Here is a 21,189-nt window from a genome sequence, read left to right on the forward strand (position 1 = left end):
CGAGGGTCTGAAAGCGCACATCGGAAGAGGTCAATAATTGCGAACAGAACCTCGGGAAGAAGCTGCGAAACCGACTCCCGGATGCGAATCTGACAGCTCCTCAAGGTCAGGAAGAATGGCATCTTGAGGACCCAAGTTACTTCGTGCTTCCAAGAAAAATTTGAGCTTTTGAATCTGCGGTTCTTTGGCGACGTCGCCCATCTTCGCTTCCAACTTTGCCATTGGGGGCACCATTGAATAGAGAACAGGCCTGGAATTCGGGTCGGAGAAGCTGGGTAGTCGTAGACTCTCGTGCGGATGAGATGGATGCGCCATGTGTACAAGAAGTTGGACGTTATTTCGCAAAGTTGTTTGGCTAGCTCCGCTCCATCTATTCTCCTCCTTGCCTTTGAGCATGGTAACAAAGGTTGGTGTTGCTCGGACCGAGAAATTGTGCGAAATACTCATGGAGTCGGGTTGAGAGATGTCGACCTTGATAAACGTGGCTTGGTTTCCAAAGTCTTCTGCTAGCCGGTCATACAGCGGATACATCATCTTGCATGGCGGGCAAGTGGCAGAGGTGAAAAACACTATGGCGCACGAGTCTCTTGCGCCGTCTAGCAGTCGCGTGAGCTCGTCCAATCTAGACACAACCTCGACTCGGTGCGGCCTTGTTCCGATGCTGGAAACCTGAGCACTTTGCTCCAGGCCGAGAATAGATCCATTTGATCGGCCTGCATTTACTCCTTGAGCCAATTGAGGCACTAACATGCGGCCCATGGGTGAATCTAGTACGGCCTGTGGCATGTTGACGATATGACTGGGAATGCCTTTGCCGACGAGAAAGTTGGCAAAGGAGTCGCTGAAATTGTTGCAATTGTGACGGAAGAGATCATATGCCTGGACAATGCTAGTCAGAGAATTCGTTGCTGCTTCAGCTGTAGTTGTGACCTACCTCTAATGTGAATACAGGCCGCAATGAATCCAGGTACTCCTCGATTATGTCCAACGGCAGATTGGTGGTCCCCAGGTGAATCCTCTCCAATGGCTGACCCAGGTGAGATGACCCCGGTGTGATGGCAATGATACCGCCGTCATAAACGTACTCGCGGCCATTCAGCTGGATTGAGGTGTGGTATATGGCATCGAGTTGGAAGCCCAATAGGCCCATGGACATTTGGCGGGCCAATCCGCGGGAGAGGTCGTATACCAGCAGTTGGACATCCATGTTTTGGTGTTGGAGCAGACGTCTGGCAGGTAAATAATGAGGCCCTTTGAATTATTTCTTGTGGTTGGTTAATCTCTATGCATTTTGGTAGACTTTGCGGGTGTCGCGGGAGGCGGCTGCTGATATGAGGGTTTGAATCGCAGGCAACATCGAGTACGTGACCCGAAGCCTCTGGAGTGGACGTGTCACTGTTTAGCGCCCAAATCTGAATGCTCCAACTCCGACTCCGATTGATTTAAAACTCCGAGCTTGCCATGGTCATCGCCCAGGAACTGTCTCGTCACGTGCACCTCCAGACACACTGAGAAGGTCTGCTTGAACTTGGGCTGGCTACTTTTTGATTGTCTGGGTAAAAAATCTGACCATTTTCGGCGGCCGAGCGTGTAAGAGGGAATTACAAGCAGTGTTAGTCTCCAAGGGTGCTGTCCAGAAAATCACCATCAATGATCTCGGGGGAAGAGTCGGGTACTAGTATTTGACCAGCACTGTCCATGCTACCAGGCTATTAATACCGCGTAGTTGGTTGCTTTTTACTAACTTAATTACTCGCTGCAAACGCCCATCGGGTATCCATCCCCGGCAGCATTCCCTAAAGGGCAGGTGCAGAAGCGACTTACCTCAGTGGCCGCCCCAGGTTGGGCTTTCATCGTGGCCAACAAGGTGGGCGGGGATGGCGGCGTTGAAACAGCGGGGGTACGACTTCCGGGATGAAGACACTAGTTTCTTCGACTTGGGCAATTAAAAGGAACATTGAGCCTCGTCTCGATTTCACACGCTATGATTTTTGTAATCTGTTAATTCATGTAGCCACAAACAAGAAGGATGCTTTCTACAGGTCTCTTACTTGGCGGTCTGGCCAGTCTGGCTGCCGCCCAGTTCCCACCCCCTTCCGAGGGCGTCAAGGTCATCAAATCCAAGTTTCACGAGAACGTGACCATTTCATTCAAAGAGGTGAGACCGGTCCTATCTTCTGCATATGAATCAGTTATATTGCTGACGGCAAACTTTGCAGCCGGGGCTTTGTGAGTCCACACCGGGCGTCAAATCCTACGCTGGCCACGTCCACCTCCCCCCAGGTTTATTGGATGATGGCTCAGGGGAGAAGCAGGATTATCCCGTCAACACGTAAGTTTGTAATAAGAATTGCAGATCTACTCAATGCATTGAATCTCATTACGTTTAGTTTCTTTTGGTTTTTTGAGGCTCGTCATGAACCGGAAAATGCTCCGCTGGCCATTTGGCTCAACGGGGGCCCTGGTGGCTCTTCCATGATCGGTCTTTTGGGCGAGAACGGGCCTTGTTTCATTGACGACGATTCCAAGTCCACAATCCACAATCCTTGGAGCTGGAATAACCACGTTAATATGCTCTACATTGATGAGCCTAACCAAGTCGGCTTCTCATACGACATTCCCACCAATGTGACCATCTATACTGGCAGTGAGGAGGCCATCATTGTCCCTACCAACTTTTCGACCGAAACACCTCAGACCAACCTTACAACACGAATTGGCACTCTTTCCAGTCAAAAGTCGTCTCACACCACCAACAGCACCCAGCAGGCTGCCCATGCGTTGTGGCACTTTGCCCAGACTTTCTTCACCGAGTTCCCTCATTACAAGCCGAATGATGACCGGATCAGTATGTGGGCTGAGAGCTACGGCGGCCATTATGGGCCTGGATTCATGCGCTTCTTCCAGCAGCAGAATGAAAAGATTCTCAATGGAACCATTGATGTGGAACACGCACACTATCTTCATCTTGATACTCTGGGTATCGTCAATGGCTACCTTGACGCCGTTCTCCAGGAAGAAGCGTCCATCATCTTCCCTTTTAACAATGTAGGCGCAGTCTGGCACCGCCAACGACCCGTGGTGTACGGATATACTAACATTTCATAGACTTATGACATCAAGGTCATCAACAAGACCGTCTATGATGGGCTGATGCACAACTTCACTCGCGAAGGTGGTTGTCGTGACCAAATCATTCAGTGCCAGAAGGAGCTTGTTGGCATCGAAAAGAATGCGCTCAGAGCGGCCCGAGAATTTCCCTCAAAACTGTGCCCAAAGATGGAAGATGCGTGCGTGATGAGCGGCGAAATGGCTTTCGAAAATAGCAACAGTGCTCGTTTCGACATCTCGCACCCCAAGAATGACCCATTCCCGCCTCCTCACTACATCGGCTACCTCGCTCAAGAAAAGGCCCTTGGAGCCCTTGCCAGTCCCGTCAACTTTACCATGTCATCACAGACCGTCGCCCTGAACTTTATCGCCACCTTGGATGAGATTCACGGCGGATTCTTGGACGCAGTTGGCTACCTTCTCGATTCGGGTGTTAAGGTGCACATGATGTATGGAGATCTCGACTTCGCTTGCAACTGGATCGGAGGAGAAATGTCATCTCTTGCCATCCCTTACTCGCGCGCAGAGGATTTCAAGAAGGCTGGGTATACCCCGTTGATTACGTCTGAAGGCGTGGGCGGACTTACCCGCCAGTTTGGCAACTTCAGCTTTACCCGTGTCTATCAGGCTGGACACATGATCCCCATGTATCAGCCCGAGGCTGCCTATGAAATCTTCATGCGTGCCTTGTCCAACCGCGATATCCCCACTGGCTTGTTGCCTGTACACGATGAGTTGTCGACTGTCGGCCCTCCGGACACCTGGCACGTTAAGCAGGCTCCTCCCGAGGCGCCCGAGCCCAAGTGCTACATCCTGGCGCCTGAAACTTGTACGCCTGAGATTTGGGAGAAGGTGAAGAGCGGCAAGGTGACAGTCAAGGACTATTTCGTTGTTGAAGATGAGGAAGTGGGTGATGGGGAGTTGTAAGACGCTGTACTTTTAGTGAGGGGATGATTCTTTTTTGTCACACGCAGTGTAAAAAAAAATGACGACGTTTCAACTGACGAATAGGACCTCGAGTTGGCATTTCCGCTTGGGTGATGACGTCCCAGCCTACTTCGCTGACCTTCCACACTTAGCGGATCAGCTTTCGCAGTGTTTCAGAGCGTAGCGGTTAGGTTATATCGTGAGGAAGGCATGAACCAATTCATGTTCACGACTATGAGTATGGAATGCTGTCGCCTCGAGATGGCTTAGTGCCAGGCTATATTGAATATTGAAGCCCCAATTCCACTCAAAGTCTAGCCTCAGTGATAAAGGAGTACGGAGTACTAGTGGCATTTTAGTTGCTGGGGCAAGGGTCGAGGCAAACTGGTGGAGTCTGGTTTGCATTTGCGCATTCGCCATCTGGGTGCATTGATTCGTCAACCCACAGCTCCTTTCCCCCACCCCCCCGAAACATTCCCCTTTTATCCTACCCACCATCATTGCCGCCGTCAACCATCCACATAACTACCCGTCATTGGAAGTGTGGCTGTCATCCCTTTTCCCGCCCCAGCTATTTTCGTCTTGCGTGGCACTTTTTCCCTCCTCTCAACTAGCGATTGATTATCGTTTTGTCTCCCGTTTCGTTCCCTTGAATAAATCGCCTGCGGCTTATTCTTCCTAAGCTGGCATAAGCGCCACTCGTTACACACGTTTCAATCGTTCCATTTTTTGCGTCAAGCTACTCGCTTTCTCGATTGAAGGGCGAGACGGACTTGGGTCCCACCAACGCAAACCATCCCTCATGAGAAAACAGTCGGTCTCACTGCCGACGAAACACATCGCTCACGACCCTCACGAGAAACCTGATCGATACGGAAACGGTCGTCCTCAGGGGGTTTTGCCCAGGATGAAGGAACAGTGGATGTCACAGTCGCAAAAGACTCGATGGGTCAAGACTGCCGCGATTGTCTTGTCCGTTTGTCTGCTATTCTACTGGCTGTCGCCGAGAGGCGTTGACGTCCACAGTGAGAGTGCGTATTGGACTATTCTGTGGTAGCAGGAAAGCATCTGCTAACGATTTGACTTTTTGCAGTCTCTCACAAGACCGGCCACGAAACCGGCACCACGAGCACTACCCCTGACGTCAACAAACCCAACGATGGCCAGGTGCCTACCGACTCATCCTACGGAACCACTCGGTGTACCAAGTCCTACTCCAAAGATAAGCCGATTGTTCAGTATGTCCTCATGATTGATGCTGGCAGCACCGGCTCCAGAATCCATGTGTACAAGTTCAACAACTGCGGTCCCGTTCCCGAGCTTGAGAGCGAAGAGTTCAAGATGACAGAAAAATCTGTCGGGGGTCTCAGCAAGTACGCCGACGACCCTATCGCCGCCGCCAAAACTCTGGATCCCCTGATGGCTGTCGCTATGGAGAACGTCCCCGAGAAGCTCAAGCGATGCAGCCCCGTCGCTGTCAAAGCCACCGCCGGTTTGCGCAAGGTTGGACCCCAGAAGTCCGACGCTATCCTCAAGCAAGTGCGCGAACATCTTGAGAACGTCTATCCTTTTCCCGTTGTCTCTGATGAAAAAGGTGGCGTTTCTGTCATGGATGGCGCCGATGAGGGTGTCTACGCATGGATCACGACCAACTATCTTCTCGGCAAAATTGGTGGTCCCGATAAGAGTGAGACTGCTGCTGTTTTCGATCTCGGTGGCGGCTCGACTCAGATTGTTTTCCAGCCTACCTTTAAGGCGGCCAAGGCTGGTGGCATGCCTGAAAAGCTTGCCGAGGGCGACCACAAGTTCTCTCTTGACTTTGGCGGCCAGAAGTTCGAACTGTACCAGCACTCTCACTTGGGCTATGGTCTGATGGAGGCCCGCAACGCTATTCACCGGCTCCTTGTAAACGACATGAAGAAGTCCAAGGTAGATGACACCACCTGGCAAACCAAGCCAATCGTACACCCTTGCATTACCCCCGGCCGCACTCGCGAGATCGAAGTCGAGTTTGACAAGGATACCAAGAAGACGTACAACTTCACTGGTCCCGCCGAGCCCTCCGCTTCGCACGCCTCTCAATGCCGCAGCCTCGCCGAACGAATCCTCGAAAAGGACAAGGAATGTAAGCTCGCTCCCTGCTCGTTCAACGGTGTTCACCAGCCATCTCTCGCAAAGACCTTTGCCAAGGAGGACGTATATATCTTCTCTTACTTTTACGACCGCACCCACCCCCTCGGCATGCCCGACTCCTTTACTATCCGTGAGCTCCATGATCTAGCGCAGACTGTCTGCAAGGGCCAAACGGGCTGGGGCACTTTTGACAGCGTTCCCGGTGCTCTTGAAGAGCTCAAGGGTCGTGAGCAGTACTGTCTGGACTTGAATTTCATGACCGTGCTTCTGCATCACGGATACGACATGCCTATTGATAGAGAGGTCAAGATTGCCAAGAAGATCAAGGGCAACGAGCTGGGATGGTGCCTGGGTGCTAGGTATGTCACATATCCCTGGGAAGGATAATTTATTTGGTACTAACACTGCGTAGCTTGCCTCTCTTGGAGGCCGGCTCTGGATGGTCATGCAAAATCAAGCAAATCTCATAGAAAGAGCTTCGGATACGGCGTTTATGAAGTCTTTTAACATTCTAATCATTGTGTAATTATTTTCCAACATGGGCCATGGAAGAGTGGCTATGACGTCTTATTTCAAAATCGGGCAGGGGGCTTCGAAGGGGAAAAGTGATCAGAAGGCCGTTATCATCGCGGCAAGAATCAAGATCGTGGGAAATCGTGGGAAATCTTGATGGTACAGTTGCAAACGAACTGACCATCGTAAACGAAAAGAGGCGCCACAGGAATCATAGAAATTTCCAATATACCAGCAGGACCGTCATATCGGTGCCGTCACCATACCTAAAACATCTTCAACCACTTCCTCTGGTCCCATGTCTGCTAATATAGCCGCTACAGCCTCCAACTTGCTGCCCCATTGCATGCTACGCTCATCCTCTGGAGATGTGATTCGTATCCGGTGTAAATATACCTTCTTGACAGCAACACCCACAAGTGCAGGTGCCACGAAGTCTACTCCGTGAAGGGGGGCAAGACACCGCATCAACTTGTCGAGATGTTTTGTTGCATTGGGAGTTATGCCGTCTGCTACGGCACGGTGCATGCGCAAGAAGGATACAATATTCATTTGATAACGGGTCACCTCGATGTCGACTTGGACTTGTTGACTGAGTTGTGCGAGATGGCTGATTTCCTGTACGCGCTGTTAGCACCTTGCTATCAAGATGAGATGCGAAGCAAACCATACGCTCTCTGGTATCAAGGCCGAATGACTACCATCCCGTCTATTCACACCCCCCGCAAATCCCCGCTCCACCTCATCGGCCTCATCTTCCTCGTCAATATTCACAAACCCCTCGTCAGGATCATGCCAATGCGCCAACGAAAAGAAGTCATTCAGATGTGAAGTCACTCGCTCTCCTTTTCCAGGAGCCTCTGCTTCCAACACGGGTATAAAGATGAACTGCTTGGGGGCAATCTGTACCGAAGTCCGTGTAAATATGCGTCGCGTACGAAGTAATTCGAGGGCCTGGATCTGGACAGACTTGGGCGCGAGGTTAAGATTCTTGGCGAGGATGCAGTTTGCGATTTGAGAGCTTGGCGAGAGCGGAGACGCGTGTACGCTTCGCTGTGGGCTGTGGACAAAGTAATCCGGTTGTTGGGGTTGTTGGGCGGATTTGGGAGGCAGGAGGAGAGCGGATGCGAAGTCGTCGAGGGTTGTGGAGGGCGTACAGTCAATGATGGAGCAGGTAAGCCCGAAAGTACGAGTTGCTACGAGGCTAAGTTCGGTGGTGAGGAGAGATAGACAGGCGGAGGGAGTGGTTATTATGCCGTGTTCGCGGGAGACGAGACAGAGGAGGAGGGCAAGCTCGAGGTCTGATAGATGGAGGATTTTGGAGACGATGGGTGAGGTGGTGGAGGCCATGGTTGGTGCTATGAAGAATTCATGACGATCAGAGGGAGCTTCGACGCCGGCTCAGTGGTGTCGGGTAGGTTTTTGGATGCTGTTGTCGTTCATCGTCGTTGTCAATTCGTGGACTGTAGCAGACCGGATGGTGCACGCGCCGGGTTTAGCTAGAGTGGAAGTTGATGTCACTTTGGTGGCGGCACTAATAATCCACTGCATGGGTCACACGGGTTCCATCTAAGGCACCAGCCACCAGACAGACTGCACCTTGGTGGGCAATCAACGGACAAGGAGTTGACCAGACCTTTACTTACCTTGCCTAGGTCGTAATAAGAACCGACGGCAGACCCCTGTCCTCCATAAAATTAACCAGTGGTTGCAGTCATTACTGCGTCGACTCCAGCTACTTGACTGGTCCATCCACCTTCCACCGCCGGCCTCAGTGTCCAGTCGCCGCCTCAAACAACCACTCCTCCACCACTCCTCTCACACGCATTCGCATCAAGTTACCGCCTTGCTGCAGGGTCTCGTGCTCATCGACGCCTGGCCTCTCCGTAAACCTACCCCAATACCTTTATTCCATTGTACCTGCTGCGAAAGGAGCACACCTACTCAACAGCCGCCTAATCCCCAATCGAGACGAGCTCCCGAGCTGCTTTGCCCCCTCGCCGCGTGAACGCTGAAACGCTCCTCGTCCATCACGTCATTGACGACTCCTACATCCTCACCACTAGTGTCCATACACCCCAGCTGCGAACATGTCTTCGCGGAAGAAGGTCCTCCTCAAGGTATGGCCGGATGGGCTCCTTGGTGATGTTGAAGCTTTGGTGTACAGACGGACATTGACGAGATGCAGGTTATCATCCTTGGAGATAGCGGTGTCGGCAAGACGAGCTTGATGAATCAATATGTTCGACTACCCCCCCCCCTTTCCCCCCCCCCCCCAAAAAAAAAAGGAAAGAAAAAAAACCGGCACAACAACTACGCAGAGTATACTGATGGATATTGGTGGTATCAGGTCAAGAAGAAGTTTAGCGCGAGCTACAAGGCTACCATCGGCGCCGACTTCTTAACACGAGAGGTCATGGTGGACGACAGACAGGTCACAATGCAGGTAGGTTGGACGGGTTATCATCAGCATCCAGGACCGACAACGTTAATTGCTGATGCGCAATAGCTTTGGGATACTGCTGGACAGGAGCGATTTCAGTCGTTAGGAGTCGCGTTCTACCGTGGTGCTGACTGCTGTGTTCTCGTCTACGACGTCAACAATGCCAAGAGCTTCGAGGCTCTCGACAGCTGGAGGGACGAGTTTCTGATCCAGGCCTCACCACGGGATCCCCCCAACTTTCCATTTGTAAGTCCTGATTTGGGCTTGGGGTTGTAGGATGTCGGCTTACCCTGTGTAGGTTGTTCTCGGTAACAAGATTGATGTGGAGGAGAGCAAACGAGTGGTATGATGTGATGACTGCTCTTGTTCCGGATGAATGAAGCCTAACATGTAGTAGATTTCAAACAAGCGCGCTATGACTTTTTGCCAGTCCAAAGGGGATATCCCGTATTTTGAGACTAGCGCCAAGGAGGCCATCAATATTGACCAGGCTTTCGAGGGTAGGATGTCACTCCGCAAACAAAGGTGATATATGTACTAAGAAAAGACAGTCATTGCCCGAAACGCTCTCGCACAAGAAGAGTCGGAGGAGTTTAGCGGCGAATTCGACGACCCCATCAACATCCACATCGACAACGACCGTGATGGTTGTGCCTGTTAAGGGGACATGAATGATAATCAATGGGTGGGAGTGTAATGGGCATATGTGTCAGAACGTGTCTAGAGCAGCATATCTATCCGCACCTGAAGAGGGCATCTTGTTTCGACTCGTCATGGGTGTGGAACACTGGATGTCGAAGGCTCATTTTTGTTTTGGGTTTCTCATGAATATTTTCCTTTCCCCTTTTTTCTGGTCCATCCTCCTGTTTGCTCTGTTGTCTCATCCTGACTTGTTATGCACTGCTTTTTGAGTTCGGGGTTAATTAGGTGTTGCCATCGATTGAAATATGGAAATCGCTTTCCAGGCTTCACGCATTGCATAGAGTTGATTAGAGTGTATTTATCTCGACAGGTGAAAGACGAGGTATGTAGTGCGGGTGACAAATGTCAGTCAGTACACCGGGATGTTGATCCAAATGGGGACCAGCTCCATATCCTCGGCTACAAACTTGGAGAATCATACGAAGGGTCCATGGTGGAATGACTGACGACTAAATGATGTAGACGGGATCAAAATATCTCGCCCGCAATGTGGCATGATGGCAGGGGATATGCTGCAGGGTAGCTTGAAGTGGACCATGGATGGCCTAGTGCAGACCCACAATGGCCGAGGCCGAGGCATCCAAAATCCTTGTCGGTTCCCCAGACAAGGGGCAGTTCTGGACAGCCTGCTCCGAGTGGCTCGATACTCCTGCGTCCACACCAGATAGACCGAAGTAGCGTTGATGAATAGCCAGAAACCTCGGCTTCTCTCCTCCTCTCCTGTTACTTAAGAATGCCAATCCAAGCCGTCTGGTAGCTTTGACGGATTTTCCCCTGGCCCTATTTGTTTACGCCAAGCCCATCTACCATAACCCGCTCTACCCCAGGTTTTCCCGTCATTCTGATCGACGTCAAGTATCTTCAGCCTTCGTTGCTAGACTGGCCGTCTTGATACACTTCTACTTCTACTTCTACTTCTTCACTGTGGTGTGACCGAAATTGCAGATATGTCTGATAAAATCCCGGATGTCGTAGGTGCTGCTGCTGTTCATTGGACAAGCTTGATTGTTACACTTCCCTGACTAACGATGCTGACCTATGCAGGTCTCACATTTGGTGAGCGATGAGGCCAAGAGGATGATTGATGTGGTGGCCAAATTTGTCGAGGAAGAGTGCATCCCGTGAGACCTCAACATGTCACCCATTGTCACGACCACATTTAGCTTCGGCTTCAACTGACTATGCGGCAGGGCTGACCCAGTCTTGGAGGCCCAGGTCGGCCAAGGTGATTATCGGTGGGAAAACCACCCGGCCATCATTGAGGAACTCAAGGAAAAGGCCAAGAAGCTCGGTCTTTGGAACATGTTCCTGCCCAAGGGCCATTACAAGGAATCCCCTGGCTGGACTAATCTTGAATACGGCATCATGGCTGAGTGGCTCGGCCGCTCACGAAGTGCTTCCGAGGCGTGCAACTGCGCTGCTCCCGATACGGGCAACATGGAAGTCCTCGCCAAGTATGGCAATGACGCCCAGAAGCAGCAGTGGCTCAAGCCTCTCATGGATGGCAAAATTCGCTCTGCCTTCCTTATGACGGAGCCCCAGGTTGCTTCGTCAGACGCTACCAACATTGAGTTGGACATCAAGCGCGAGGGCAACGAGTACGTGCTCAACGGACAAAAGTGGTGGTCTAGCGGCGCTGGCGATCCTCGCTGCGAAATTTACATTGTTATGGGCAAGACCGACAAGGCGAATAAGGATCCGTATAGGCAGCAGAGCGTGGTGCTGGTGCCTGCCGATACGCCCGGCATTAAGATTAACAGGATGCTCAAGGTCTACGGATATGATGATGCGCCCCACGGCCATGGACACTTGACTTTTACCAACGTCAGGGTTCCGGTGAGCAACATGGTGCTCGGCGAGGGGCGAGGTTTCGAGATTATTCAGGGTCGTTTGGGACCCGGCAGAATCCATCACGCCATGAGAACTATTGGCGCTGTACGTTTATATATATCTATATATTTCTCCACCCTGCCACCCTTGTTTTTGACTTTGGGAACTGACAAGCTTTTAGTCCGAGGTCGCTCTCGAGTGGATGCTCATGCGTGTCAACGACGATCGCAAGAAGCCCTTTGGAAAGCTTCTCCGCGAGCACGGCGTCATCCTGGAATGGATTGCCAAGTCCCGCATCGAAATCGACTCTGCGCGTCTAATTGTCCTCAACGCCGCGCACAAGATGGACCTTCTGGGCCCCAAGAGGGCCCTCAAGGAAATCGCCCAGGCCAAGGTTCTCGTCCCCCAGACAGCGCTGACTGTCATTGATCGCGCCGTTCAGTCCTTTGGCGGTGCCGGCGTCTGCCAGGATACACCACTTGCCAACTCGTGGGCTAGGATCCGAACGTTGAGACTGGCTGATGGCCCTGACGAGGTGCACCTGCAACAGATGGGCCGAAATGAGAATAAGCGTGGCAAGGAGACATCGCAGAAGATTCAGTGGCAGCGGGAGAAGACGGCGAGTTTGATGAAGAAGTACGGCACACAGACGGCTCAGCCGGGTGCCAACATTCGCCACGCCAAGATTTAAAACAACGATGATAGTCCTAGTATAGGCAAATTGTATCTATGGTGTTGATTGTGTGAATGAATGGTCTTTACAATGCGTGACGAGCTGTTTGAATGGCCGTGTCAATGCAAAGTCCACAGTCGAGGCGGCCTTGAACGGTTAACACGCGGACAATTCATCCATCTACATGTATGGCAGAATGCATCTGCTTACTAGACATGAATGCTTTTTGCCTCTCACTGTATTGGGCCGGGATTGGCGATGAACTGACCTGGCATTCCGGGCTCAAATCATGGGCTGTCATTTTCTGCACTTTGACAACCCTGACAACACTGACTCATCCATGATAAATAATACTCACATCCATCATGCACCAGGCAACTACATGATGTAACCTACATACCACTCCGTATGCGTCCACGACTGCTCCAATCCACCATGAATTGGTTGGACCACAACATCCGGCGCACAAAACACACCGCCGTCAACGAATCAGACTCACGCGGCAAGCTGCGTCTCGCACAAGTTCCGGCCCTGAACATGGACAGCTCTGCCGACATGGCCAGCCTGCCCCGTGCGTCTTGTTTTGTGGCGATCGCAAACCGACCAGACGCTTCAAATGGTGCTTCCCATCCGACGGCATCTCACGAGGGCCGCTGAAGACCAACCACTCCCAGTACGGAGGGGATGGGGAACCAATGGCCTCGCATGCCACAGCAGCCAGCGATGACTCTTTTGTGGGCCACACCCCGTTGCCCTGCCGACGGCCCGAAAATGGACCATCCATTTACTTTCCCGAAGCCAGGCAGCGTGGCGTCTCAAGGTGCTCATCTGATTTTCCCCCAATCCTTGTGCATACAACGCCGGCTATTGTATAACAGGACAGCATCCTGGCCCTGTTCTCTGTTCTTTCTGCTCTGACAACCACATCCGCGCATAAATCACAATAATAACGCACCGGTCACCAGGTAAGCTGCCCTCTCTCGACGTGAATATTTAGATGCTGCTGCTTCCGCTGTTGTTAACAAAGTTTGTGACAAGTCCGCACGCAGAAACATATTCACGCTGGTCGTTATACATCTCTTTTTGCCAACAAAAGCCCTCCTTCCTTTCCTTCTCCCCTCAAAAGAAAGAAAAGAACAATGTCAGCCGTTCTCGGTGACAAGGACGTCAACGCCGCCATGGACCAGCAGAACGCCGCCAAGGACGTTAAGAGCATGGAGTACCACCGCCAGGTATTCCAGTCCAAGATGGCTGCTGAGACGTACGTTCTTCTTTCTTCGCCCGCCTCAGCCCGTGGACGACTCGGTCCCCGCGCTGCCGCCGCCAGCAGGCTTGCTGATGCTGCCTTTAGGACCAAGCAATATGTTTCTCCGTCGGATAATATCATGAGCCCTTGTACGGCCAAGATTAACGCTCTGCGAAATAAGCATGCCAGCAAGTAAGTTTTTTTTTAGCGATCTTGTTTCTCTTATTGCACGCTGGGTAACGAACTCTGTCTTGCTGATGCGGTAGCAGGGCCAAGCCCAAGTCTCTCTTTGCCCAGGCGAGTGCTAAGAAACTCAATGGCGAGAATGCGCTCGGCGCCCGGTCTATCCAGCAGTGATCGAGGCGCTGGACAAACCTGTACATCATTTGTTTTCCGAGTTTTGGTGTGCTTGCTTGTTCCGCGGCCCCTCCCCTTTGATACAGTATAATGGGAAGAGGAATGCTTGTTGGGGAACGGACTTGGTAAAAGGCTGGCGTTATGGAGACAACTTTCATGAACACACATGATGATTTTAGCTTTGATTAGGGACAAGGATATTGCCCTTTTGGTTTGGGCTGATAGTGATTATGTTAAGCGCGATGGGGTTGGATGAATATTGGGGTTGGCGGGTTGATTGTTGGATTGGTTTCGTATTTCTCTCATGATGATCAACTTCGTATCCATGCTGAAACTGATAATGCGTTGTGCTGTGATGCTGTAGTAGTCCATGCTGGTATGGGAATGGTACTGAGTGGCATGACTCGGCTTCGCATTCGGACTGTCAGTACTGGCTTCTTGCGGGCGTGTGGAAGTGTTTTCGCGTAAATAGAGCACGTGAACATTATGCTGCCTGCTGTTTGCCATCCATGCATCCTATTTACGCTCGCCACCCGCTCACAATGTAAACCACATCCTCATCCGCTACCGAATGTCCCAACCCAACTCTCTGAGGAATATGTCTGGCGCTCGCTCCCCAAACCAAGGCATACTTGAAAGTATCCTTCAAGGTGCGATGGATCCGATCACACACGTCTTCAATAGTGCTATTACTCCTCACAATCAACGCCTCGTTGAAGTCCGGCTCAACGCCCTTGCGCTTCGTATATATTCTAATCAGCTTCAGCTCCTTCCAGCATCGATCAATCACATCCTGAATTCCCAGATCTAACTCGCAGCTCATGACGACTGTCTGCGGTTCCCGCGCCAGGCTGTCTAAAAAGTCGAGTGACACGCTGTCAATCTTGTTGTACACATAGAGACACTTGATATATTTGCGGTGGTCCTTCATGATTACGTCGATGAAGTCGTCAACTGTGGCGTTTTCGTCGCGCACGAGCACCTCGCAGTTGAGGATTTTGTAGTCCCGCAGTATGTTGTAGAGCATCTTCTCGTCGAGGTTCTTGGGCGGTGTTTGGAAGGTGATTTTCATGCCGCCTGCTTTTTTGGGCTTCAAGTAGATGTTCCTTGCGTGTCGTTAGATGATGTGCGCGGGATAGTGCAGGAGGGAATGAAACGTACGGTGGCTCGCGGTTCAACCTGATGCCTACAGCCTCTAATTCGGCTTCCAAGAGGGCTCTCTGCTCAGCCTTTTTCGTGGCATCCAGCACCATCAGGATAAGATCACTCGTCTTGGCTGCCGAAATGACCTTGACGGCCACGACCTTTGCCCTCGGCGGCTCCCTCGATGATTCCCGGCAAATCGAGGAGCTGAATCTCTGCGCCGCCATATTCGAGAACACCAGGGATGGCTGTGAGTGTGGTGAACGCGTACGAGGCAACTTCCGATCTCGTCTTGGTGACTTTTGATAAAAAGGTTGATTTACCGACAGACGGGAAACCAACAAGGGAAATGCGCGCGTCGCCGCTTTTGCTGACGTCGAAGCCGGATCCGCCGCCGCCGCCAGCTCCCGGGCCGGGCTCCAGTAATTGTGCTCGAAGACGGGCAAGTTTACTGAGGCATCATTAGAAATTTACGCAAAGATGGATGTTCTCGCATGTAACGCACCCCTTTAATAGACCCAAGTGATATTCTTTGATTTGTCAACGGATGTCGTTTCAGTGAGTTTGCGCTTCATACCTGTGGCCTTATTTTCTGCGATACGTCAGCATGGCTTCAATAAGATTAAGACGAGTGAGACTTCATTCAATATGAGCCATTTGACCAGCTTAAGTTCATCAGATGTCAAGTTGGGGACGTTTTTCAACACACTTACTTTGAGTCCTCCTCATCTCATCCTCAATCCTGCGCAGGTCAGCACAGCTCAACCACTGACAGATGGGGCCACTAACTCCTTGATTTTCTCCGTAATGTTGACCATTTGGGTTCCCTTTATTTATAGACGGCGTACCGTCTGCCCAGATGCTCAAAGATGCCGGCTTTTTTGAGATGATGGATCGAGGTTCAGGCAGATTCGAGGATAGGTGGGGTGTTTACGGTGTATGTCGGGCAGAATTAACTTGGCGGGGCCAAAAAGCATCGCACGTCTTATTCACCGCCTACCACTTCAGGCTGACGTTGCCGAGAACTTTCCACCCACCCAGAGTCGCGAAGCGTCGCCTTCATTTTGCCGCTGCCAAAGAGTCTGCCACCAGCGATTCCGACACGACCAGAACCATGACAGGACCAGGAAGAACACGGGGAGATCGCGCCTGCGAGCGCGACAGACGGCTCGACGGCGGTCGCAACTACGGGAGAAAAGAAGATTGTCAAGAAGATTGTTCGCAAAAAGAAGAAGCCTGCGAGAGTGCAGATTGATCCTAGCGAATTCGCGTCGGAGGCACCACCACAGACTGGAACGACATACAACATCTGGTTCAACAAGTGGGCGGGCGGAGATCGAGAAGCATACCAGCAGACCAAGGCCAAGGGCCGATGTATCATTGCGACGGACGCCGGCTACACCACGGCTGATAATGTGTCGGGAAGCTATTTCTGCCTACGATTTGCACGGGGAATCTGCCCACGGGGACAAGACTGCACAAATCTGCACCGATTACCGGGGACATTCGACCTTTTCAACCCAAATGTCGACTGCTTTGGCCGCGAAAAGTTCAGCGACTACAGAGACGATATGGGTGGTGTCGGAAGCTTCATGCGCCAGAATAGAACAATTTACGTGGGTCGCATTCATGTGACGGACGATATCGAAGAGATTGTGGCTCGCCACTTTGCGGAATGGGGGCAGATTGAACGAAGTAGGTGACGCCCGTCCGCTGCGCAACGGAGCCAAAAAAAAAAAAGGACCAACTAACAATGTCTGCAGTCCGCGTCTTAAACTCGCGAGGTGTCGCCTTCATCACATACACCAACGAGGCCAACGCCCAATTCGCCAGAGAAGCCATGGCCCACCAGTCCCTCGACCACGACGAGATCCTCAACGTGCGATGGGCCACGGCCGATCCTAACCCTATGGCCCAAGCACGCGAGGCAAGGCGAGTCGAGGAACAGGCTGCTGAAGCTGTTCGCAGAGCGCTACCTGCGGAATTTGTGGCTGAAATCGAAGGCAAAGACCCTGAAGCCAGGAAACGGAGACGCATCGAAAGCAGTTACGGCTCGGAAGGGTACGAGGCACCCGACGAGGTGCATTTCGCTCGGGGCAAAAACGTAGTCAATTCTCAGGGCTATGAAGGTTTGCCTGTAGACTACCAAAAGCCGTTGATGCTCGAAAATGGCCAGTCGACAGAAGAACCCGAAAGCACAACAGCACCACCACCTCCAGCGCCAGAAAAGGCCGGTATATTTTCCAGCTCTACGCTGGCAGCACTCAACAAAGCTAAAGTAGCTGTGACGTCAAAGCCCATGGCGGCTGCTTCTACAGGGCCTCTTGTATCTTATGGTAGCGATAGCGATGACGAATAAGGCGTTTGTATTCTCATTGATTTCTTTCTGCGGTGGGGGAGGCAAGGAACATATACACAATGTATTTTATACAATAATGATACCAATATAACGAGACACCATCCCAGTATAGGTTTCCAGTTCCGCCCCGGGTCAACTATTAAAGATCCTCGAGTATAGAACCTCGTGGCGTCCAATCCACAAATCCATCACCGGCACACTCTGCCCGGCCTCGTCGACCATCGTCTCCCACTCCCGATCAATTACCCGCCCAATCCACCTCTGCGCCTGCTCCCCGGCCAACACCTTCTGCGCCTGGTACGGGCCGAACATGCTCGCCCTCACTGCCGCCGACACCACCGCCTTGAGGTGGCTCACCATGTACACGTACGCCGTCTGGCGGAGCGTCAGCCCTACAATTGCGCAAACTACGCCAAACAGCGGCGCCAGGTGTGCCGAAGCGGGCGGCGCTTCGCCATCCGCAGACCCGCCATCCTTGAGCAAGGTCGCAAATTTGCGGAGGACCGGCAAGTCGGCGCTCTTGGGGAGCGTGGCTCTAAGCGAGCGCTCCCATATGGACAGGAGGGCCCGGCCCTGCGAGACGCTGGCTCTCCGGCCGACGGTACATATGACCGCTGCGTCGAGCTGGTCGTCTAGTTCGATGAGAGAGGAAGGGTCGCGGTGGGCGGCGAGGACAAAGGGCAGCGTTGTGGCGGCGTAGGAGGAGAGTGAGAGCGGGAGGAACGAGGAGAATGTGGCGCGGCGGTTGTGCGCGAGGTATGATTCTAGCCCGCTGCTGAATGCGAATGAGCCAATGGGCAGTTGGGAGTCGGAGAGGAGGAGAAGGTAGTGTGTTGGTGAGTTGAGCGGTGCTTTGGTCATGTGAGATTTTCTGTTGCTTGTGCCGGCTGGTGAGTGAGGCACTTACATTGAAGTGAAGGTTGTGGTGTATCGGATCCCTTTGGTGGTGTGCTTAGACGTGTCTTGGCTGCTGCCAGACGGCGCTCCAAGTCGGCTATTTCTTCTTGAATTATGCCTCGCGAATCTACTGTTTCCTGTTTCGAGTCCATTGGAAGGAGTGTGCTTTGTAAAGATAAGAGTCTACGTGAAGTCGGAGGTGGGTCAAGATTTGTGGCATCGGCAACGGGCACTAGCGGACACATCCGATCATGGATACCTGCTAGGGAATGTTGATGGAAGGAAGCTAAAAGGTAATGAGCTGCCTAAAGGTACAACAAACTGCTAGAATACTATAATCAAAGCCTTTTCCTGAACGCCATGCTCAAATTGCTGGATTTGACAAAAACAAGAGATGAAATAAATACACCCGGTTAGTCTAAGGCCGCACATTCTCCTTGTTGTGGGCGCCACTTCGGTTCCGGAGCCTCTTCTTCTCAGCCATTCTCTTTTCAATTCTCTCGAGAGCGGCTGCTCGTCTTTCCGGCGGCAGTGTGCTCTTTGATGTATTGCCCACAAGAGAGCTGTTTATCTGGGCATTTGGTCCCGGGCCTCCTAGTCTGGCAAATCGGTTAGACAGGAGATCAACCTGAGGGTCTGCGGTGGATGCCCATCCACTCTGTTCATGATTCGCAGCGTTGGCCAAAGGAGGCAACTCTGGTGCTATAATCTCCTTGGACTTGTTCAACATAGTGTGACGATTAACTGCATCTTCTGCAGTGTAGACGCGGTGTCTGGGAGATCGAGGAACAAATGGCTGCCACTTAGATTTGCCGAGACTCCCTCGTTCTGCTACCTTGGGCGATTCTGACTTCGGAGCCAAAGTAGCATCATCCACAAATTTTTCGCGCAATGTGCGTGGTTGAGATCGTTTCTTCGTCATGTCTAGGGACTCGTCTAAGCTTCGTCTTTCGGCCGTTTCTACCTTGGCTTGAATAGGTTCGTCTGACTTTGATTCCTTCATTCTTTCTTCGCCAATGCTCTGTGGATGCCAACTGTGCGGTCTGGCTTGTGGTTGTGCTGGAGCTGCAGACTTGAGAGCCTTCACCTCCTTTTTGAGGTTGGCAATCTTGTTGTGAGCCCGTTCCAGGACCGCCTTGGTATCGGCTTCGTGAACTTCGTTTTCTTTTCTAAATGCCTCGAACTCACTCTTGAGCTGTCGTATCTCTTCATCTTTCCGTCGAGAGTCATCCTTGGCTGCCTTGAGCAAAGTCCGAAGTTCCTGGGCTCGCGGCCCATTGCTGGTACGTGCTTCCTCCTTTTCGATGACGACTAGTTTCAATTCTGCCTTCTTCAACTGGGTTTTGAGTGTAAATACTTCATCTCGCAATGTGTCCAGTTCTTTCAGCTGGGACCGTGCTCGTCTCAATTCTCGCCGAGTTTCCGTGAGCGCTTTTTGTGTAGCTGCTATAGAAGAATTGGAGGTATATCGGCGGCGGGGCGTCTCAATTCCGGCTCCATTTTCTCGTTGTGTGAGCAATTCTTCCATCTGAGCCTCGAGTTCCTGGACCCGATGACGGTACTGTGCAGCTAGTGATGATTGTTTGGTGAGTTTTGCCAGCATTTCCGTTTGGACCTCCTCTGATTGCTCCATTCGGTTGGCGGCAATTTGAGATGCATTTTCTGCAATCCTCTTTTCCATTCTGATGACGCGCTGTTGTTCGTCTCGCAATCGTTCGGCAAGTTCAATCGCCTCGGCGTCCTTTTGCTGTGCGTAAGACTTTGCCAGTTGCTTATACTTGAGCAATTTCTCCATTTCAGCTTTCGCCTCTTGGTGGTACTTGAGAAATTCCTCTTTCCAGTACCGACCAGATTGCGAGTGCGGTTCATTAAGGTCCAGCGTAACGTCATGGGAGCCGCATTCATCCTCTTCTTCCCACTCATCGTCTGACACGTTGGGTTCGGGCTGTGCAACTCGTGATTGTGATTCTGCGGTTTTGGTCGGGGCGTGGGTTGGAGCTGTTGGTTGGCGTGCCTCGGTTGGTTCGTCTTGTTCAGTGATTTTTGTGAGGTTTGTCGTGGAGCCACCTGGCACGTCATGGCCAAAGGAAACACGCTTCCTCTTGGATGTCGCGGTTCCTGGAGTGAGAAGTATACCTTGCGGCTTTGATGGCGTCCCGGACGACCGTGCTGTGGGCTTTCTCGATGCCGCACTTCGAAATCCCCGTCGCTCTTCATTTCGTTTTGACGGCGTGCCAAACAGCGCGCTCTTGAAGGCCCTGGCAGCAAATACGGGTGCCGGTGTGTCCGGCTGATCTATTTGCGTGGTATCTGCATGTAATCAATGTGTTAGAGCCTTTGATTGCTGAAAAAAAGGACTCAGCACGGCAGGCAAGAATGCAGAACCGGCGGAGACAATAGAGCAATGGCTAGAAAAAAAAACATCGTGGGCATCGAACCTCCGTCATCCGCGTGTGGCGCGTTCTCGCCACGCTTCAACATCCACCCGAGCATGGCAAGATGCGAATAAGGAATATGGATTTCCAAAAAAAAAAAAAAAAAAAAAAGGAAGCAAAGAGCTATGCCTACTATCTCTGAATAGTGAACACATCCATTGAGCGTCCGCAGTAATGGATGCACAAAGGGGGTGCGTGTGTGAGTTATAGGCGTCTGTTGTTTGTTGTTGTTGTTGCGTCGACTGGCTCTACGGCTGCCAGGTGCCATGCCAGGCTTCCATTCCAGGTGGGAACTCTTTAAGGTTGAGTCTTGATGTGGGTAGGGCCCCTGGTTCGCTTTGACCGCAAGGGACTTAAAACATTTGCTGTTCGCTTGGGTCGGTAACAATTGTCGAAGACGCCCTATAAAGGGCATTTAAT

At 51.8% G+C, this 21,189-nt stretch overlaps 12 protein-coding genes across 12 annotated transcripts; 7 read left to right on the plus strand and 5 right to left on the minus strand.

Moving 5' to 3' along the window:
* Positions 1–30: 30 nt before the first annotated feature.
* Positions 31–1,207, minus strand: J3458_001348 (uncharacterized protein; the record flags this gene model as incomplete). Its single annotated transcript, XM_007812077.2, has 2 exons — positions 31–879; positions 935–1,207. 2 exons carry the CDS (start codon positions 1,205–1,207, stop codon positions 31–33), a joined length of 1,122 nt encoding a protein of 373 aa, XP_007810268.2.
* A 716-nt stretch (positions 1,208–1,923) lies between these two features.
* J3458_001349 (uncharacterized protein) lies at positions 1,924–4,349 on the plus strand. Its single transcript, XM_007812076.2, has 4 exons — positions 1,924–2,158; positions 2,220–2,332; positions 2,391–3,048; positions 3,109–4,349. The coding sequence occupies exons 1-4, from the start codon at positions 2,030–2,032 to the stop codon at positions 4,036–4,038; spliced, it is 1,830 nt and encodes a 609-aa protein (XP_007810267.2). The 5' UTR covers positions 1,924–2,029; the 3' UTR covers positions 4,039–4,349.
* A 219-nt stretch (positions 4,350–4,568) lies between these two features.
* GDA1 (Guanosine-diphosphatase) lies at positions 4,569–8,163 on the plus strand. The gene is made up of 3 exons (XM_007812075.2): positions 4,569–5,069; positions 5,132–6,530; positions 6,584–8,163. The coding sequence occupies exons 1-3, from the start codon at positions 4,841–4,843 to the stop codon at positions 6,639–6,641; spliced, it is 1,686 nt and encodes a 561-aa protein (XP_007810266.2). The 5' UTR covers positions 4,569–4,840; the 3' UTR covers positions 6,642–8,163.
* Positions 6,928–8,034, minus strand: J3458_001351 (uncharacterized protein; the record flags this gene model as incomplete). The annotated part of the gene is made up of 2 exons (XM_007812074.1): positions 6,928–7,302; positions 7,357–8,034. 2 exons carry the CDS (start codon positions 8,032–8,034, stop codon positions 6,928–6,930), a joined length of 1,053 nt encoding a protein of 350 aa, XP_007810265.1.
* A 611-nt stretch (positions 8,164–8,774) lies between the features above and the next one.
* On the plus strand, positions 8,775–9,788 carry RAB7 (Ras- protein Rab-7; the record flags this gene model as incomplete). The annotated part of the gene is made up of 7 exons (XM_066116678.1): positions 8,775–8,804; positions 8,873–8,926; positions 9,035–9,130; positions 9,194–9,373; positions 9,426–9,470; positions 9,525–9,627; positions 9,679–9,788. The coding sequence occupies 7 exons, from the start codon at positions 8,775–8,777 to the stop codon at positions 9,786–9,788; spliced, it is 618 nt and encodes a 205-aa protein (XP_065978564.1).
* A 988-nt stretch (positions 9,789–10,776) lies between these two features.
* Positions 10,777–12,350, plus strand: J3458_001353 (uncharacterized protein; the record flags this gene model as incomplete). Its single annotated transcript, XM_066116679.1, has 4 exons — positions 10,777–10,800; positions 10,874–10,950; positions 11,020–11,764; positions 11,841–12,350. The coding sequence occupies 4 exons, from the start codon at positions 10,777–10,779 to the stop codon at positions 12,348–12,350; spliced, it is 1,356 nt and encodes a 451-aa protein (XP_065978565.1).
* A 1,121-nt stretch (positions 12,351–13,471) lies between these two features.
* J3458_001354 (uncharacterized protein) lies at positions 13,472–13,774 on the plus strand (the record flags this gene model as incomplete). Its single annotated transcript, XM_007812071.2, has 1 exon — positions 13,472–13,774. One exon carries the CDS (start codon positions 13,472–13,474, stop codon positions 13,772–13,774), a length of 303 nt encoding a protein of 100 aa, XP_007810262.2.
* A 681-nt stretch (positions 13,775–14,455) lies between these two features.
* On the minus strand, positions 14,456–15,007 carry RBG2 (Ribosome-interacting GTPase 2; the record flags this gene model as incomplete). The annotated part of the gene is made up of 1 exon (XM_007812070.2): positions 14,456–15,007. The coding sequence occupies one exon, from the start codon at positions 15,005–15,007 to the stop codon at positions 14,456–14,458; it is 552 nt and encodes a 183-aa protein (XP_007810261.2).
* Positions 15,008–15,117: 110 nt separating this feature from the next.
* J3458_001356 (uncharacterized protein) lies at positions 15,118–15,384 on the plus strand (the record flags this gene model as incomplete). Its single annotated transcript, XM_066116680.1, has 1 exon — positions 15,118–15,384. One exon carries the CDS (start codon positions 15,118–15,120, stop codon positions 15,382–15,384), a length of 267 nt encoding a protein of 88 aa, XP_065978566.1.
* A 553-nt stretch (positions 15,385–15,937) lies between these two features.
* On the plus strand, positions 15,938–17,437 carry CWC2 (Pre-mRNA-splicing factor; the record flags this gene model as incomplete). Its single annotated transcript, XM_007812069.2, has 3 exons — positions 15,938–16,015; positions 16,200–16,773; positions 16,842–17,437. 3 exons carry the CDS (start codon positions 15,938–15,940, stop codon positions 17,435–17,437), a joined length of 1,248 nt encoding a protein of 415 aa, XP_007810260.2.
* Positions 17,344–18,532, minus strand: J3458_001358 (uncharacterized protein). The gene is made up of 2 exons (XM_007812068.2): positions 18,345–18,532; positions 17,344–18,288 (listed from the first exon to the last, which is right to left on the minus strand). Exons 1-2 carry the CDS (start codon positions 18,484–18,486, stop codon positions 17,570–17,572), a joined length of 861 nt encoding a protein of 286 aa, XP_007810259.1. The 5' UTR covers positions 18,487–18,532; the 3' UTR covers positions 17,344–17,569.
* On the minus strand, positions 18,516–20,858 carry J3458_001359 (uncharacterized protein). The gene is made up of 2 exons (XM_066116681.1): positions 20,773–20,858; positions 18,516–20,644 (listed from the first exon to the last, which is right to left on the minus strand). The coding sequence occupies exons 1-2, from the start codon at positions 20,825–20,827 to the stop codon at positions 18,753–18,755; spliced, it is 1,947 nt and encodes a 648-aa protein (XP_065978567.1). The 5' UTR covers positions 20,828–20,858; the 3' UTR covers positions 18,516–18,752.
* Positions 20,859–21,189: the final 331 nt, after the last annotated feature.

This window comes from Metarhizium acridum, assembly GCF_019434415.1.
Source record: "Metarhizium acridum strain ARSEF 324 chromosome Unknown scaffold_1, whole genome shotgun sequence".
NCBI lineage: Eukaryota > Fungi > Ascomycota > Sordariomycetes > Hypocreales > Clavicipitaceae > Metarhizium > Metarhizium acridum.

Bases quoted from the DNA above. Each gene is read 5' to 3' on its own strand.
- J3458_001349 (XM_007812076.2), top strand. From the start codon at position 2,030: ATGCTTTCTACAGGTCTCTTACTTGGCGGTCTGGCCAGTCTGGCTGCC. The intron at 2,159-2,219 runs GTGAGACCGGTC...CAAACTTTGCAG, and splicing joins TGACCATTTCATTCAAAGAG to CCGGGGCTTTGTGAGTCCAC. The intron at 3,049-3,108 runs GTAGGCGCAGTC...AACATTTCATAG, and splicing joins TCATCTTCCCTTTTAACAAT to ACTTATGACATCAAGGTCAT.
- J3458_001358 (XM_007812068.2), bottom strand. From the start codon at position 18,486: ATGGACTCGAAACAGGAAACAGTAGATTCGCGAGGCATAATTCAAGAA. The intron at 18,289-18,344 runs GTAAGTGCCTCA...ACATGACCAAAG, and splicing joins ACCACAACCTTCACTTCAAT to CACCGCTCAACTCACCAACA.
- GDA1 (XM_007812075.2), top strand. From the start codon at position 4,841: ATGAGAAAACAGTCGGTCTCACTGCCGACGAAACACATCGCTCACGAC. The intron at 5,070-5,131 runs GTGCGTATTGGA...GACTTTTTGCAG, and splicing joins CGTTGACGTCCACAGTGAGA to TCTCTCACAAGACCGGCCAC. The intron at 6,531-6,583 runs GTATGTCACATA...AACACTGCGTAG, and splicing joins GGATGGTGCCTGGGTGCTAG to CTTGCCTCTCTTGGAGGCCG.
- J3458_001359 (XM_066116681.1), bottom strand. From the start codon at position 20,827: ATGCTCGGGTGGATGTTGAAGCGTGGCGAGAACGCGCCACACGCGGAT. The intron at 20,645-20,772 runs GTTCGATGCCCA...GATTACATGCAG, and splicing joins GCCACACGCGGATGACGGAG to ATACCACGCAAATAGATCAG.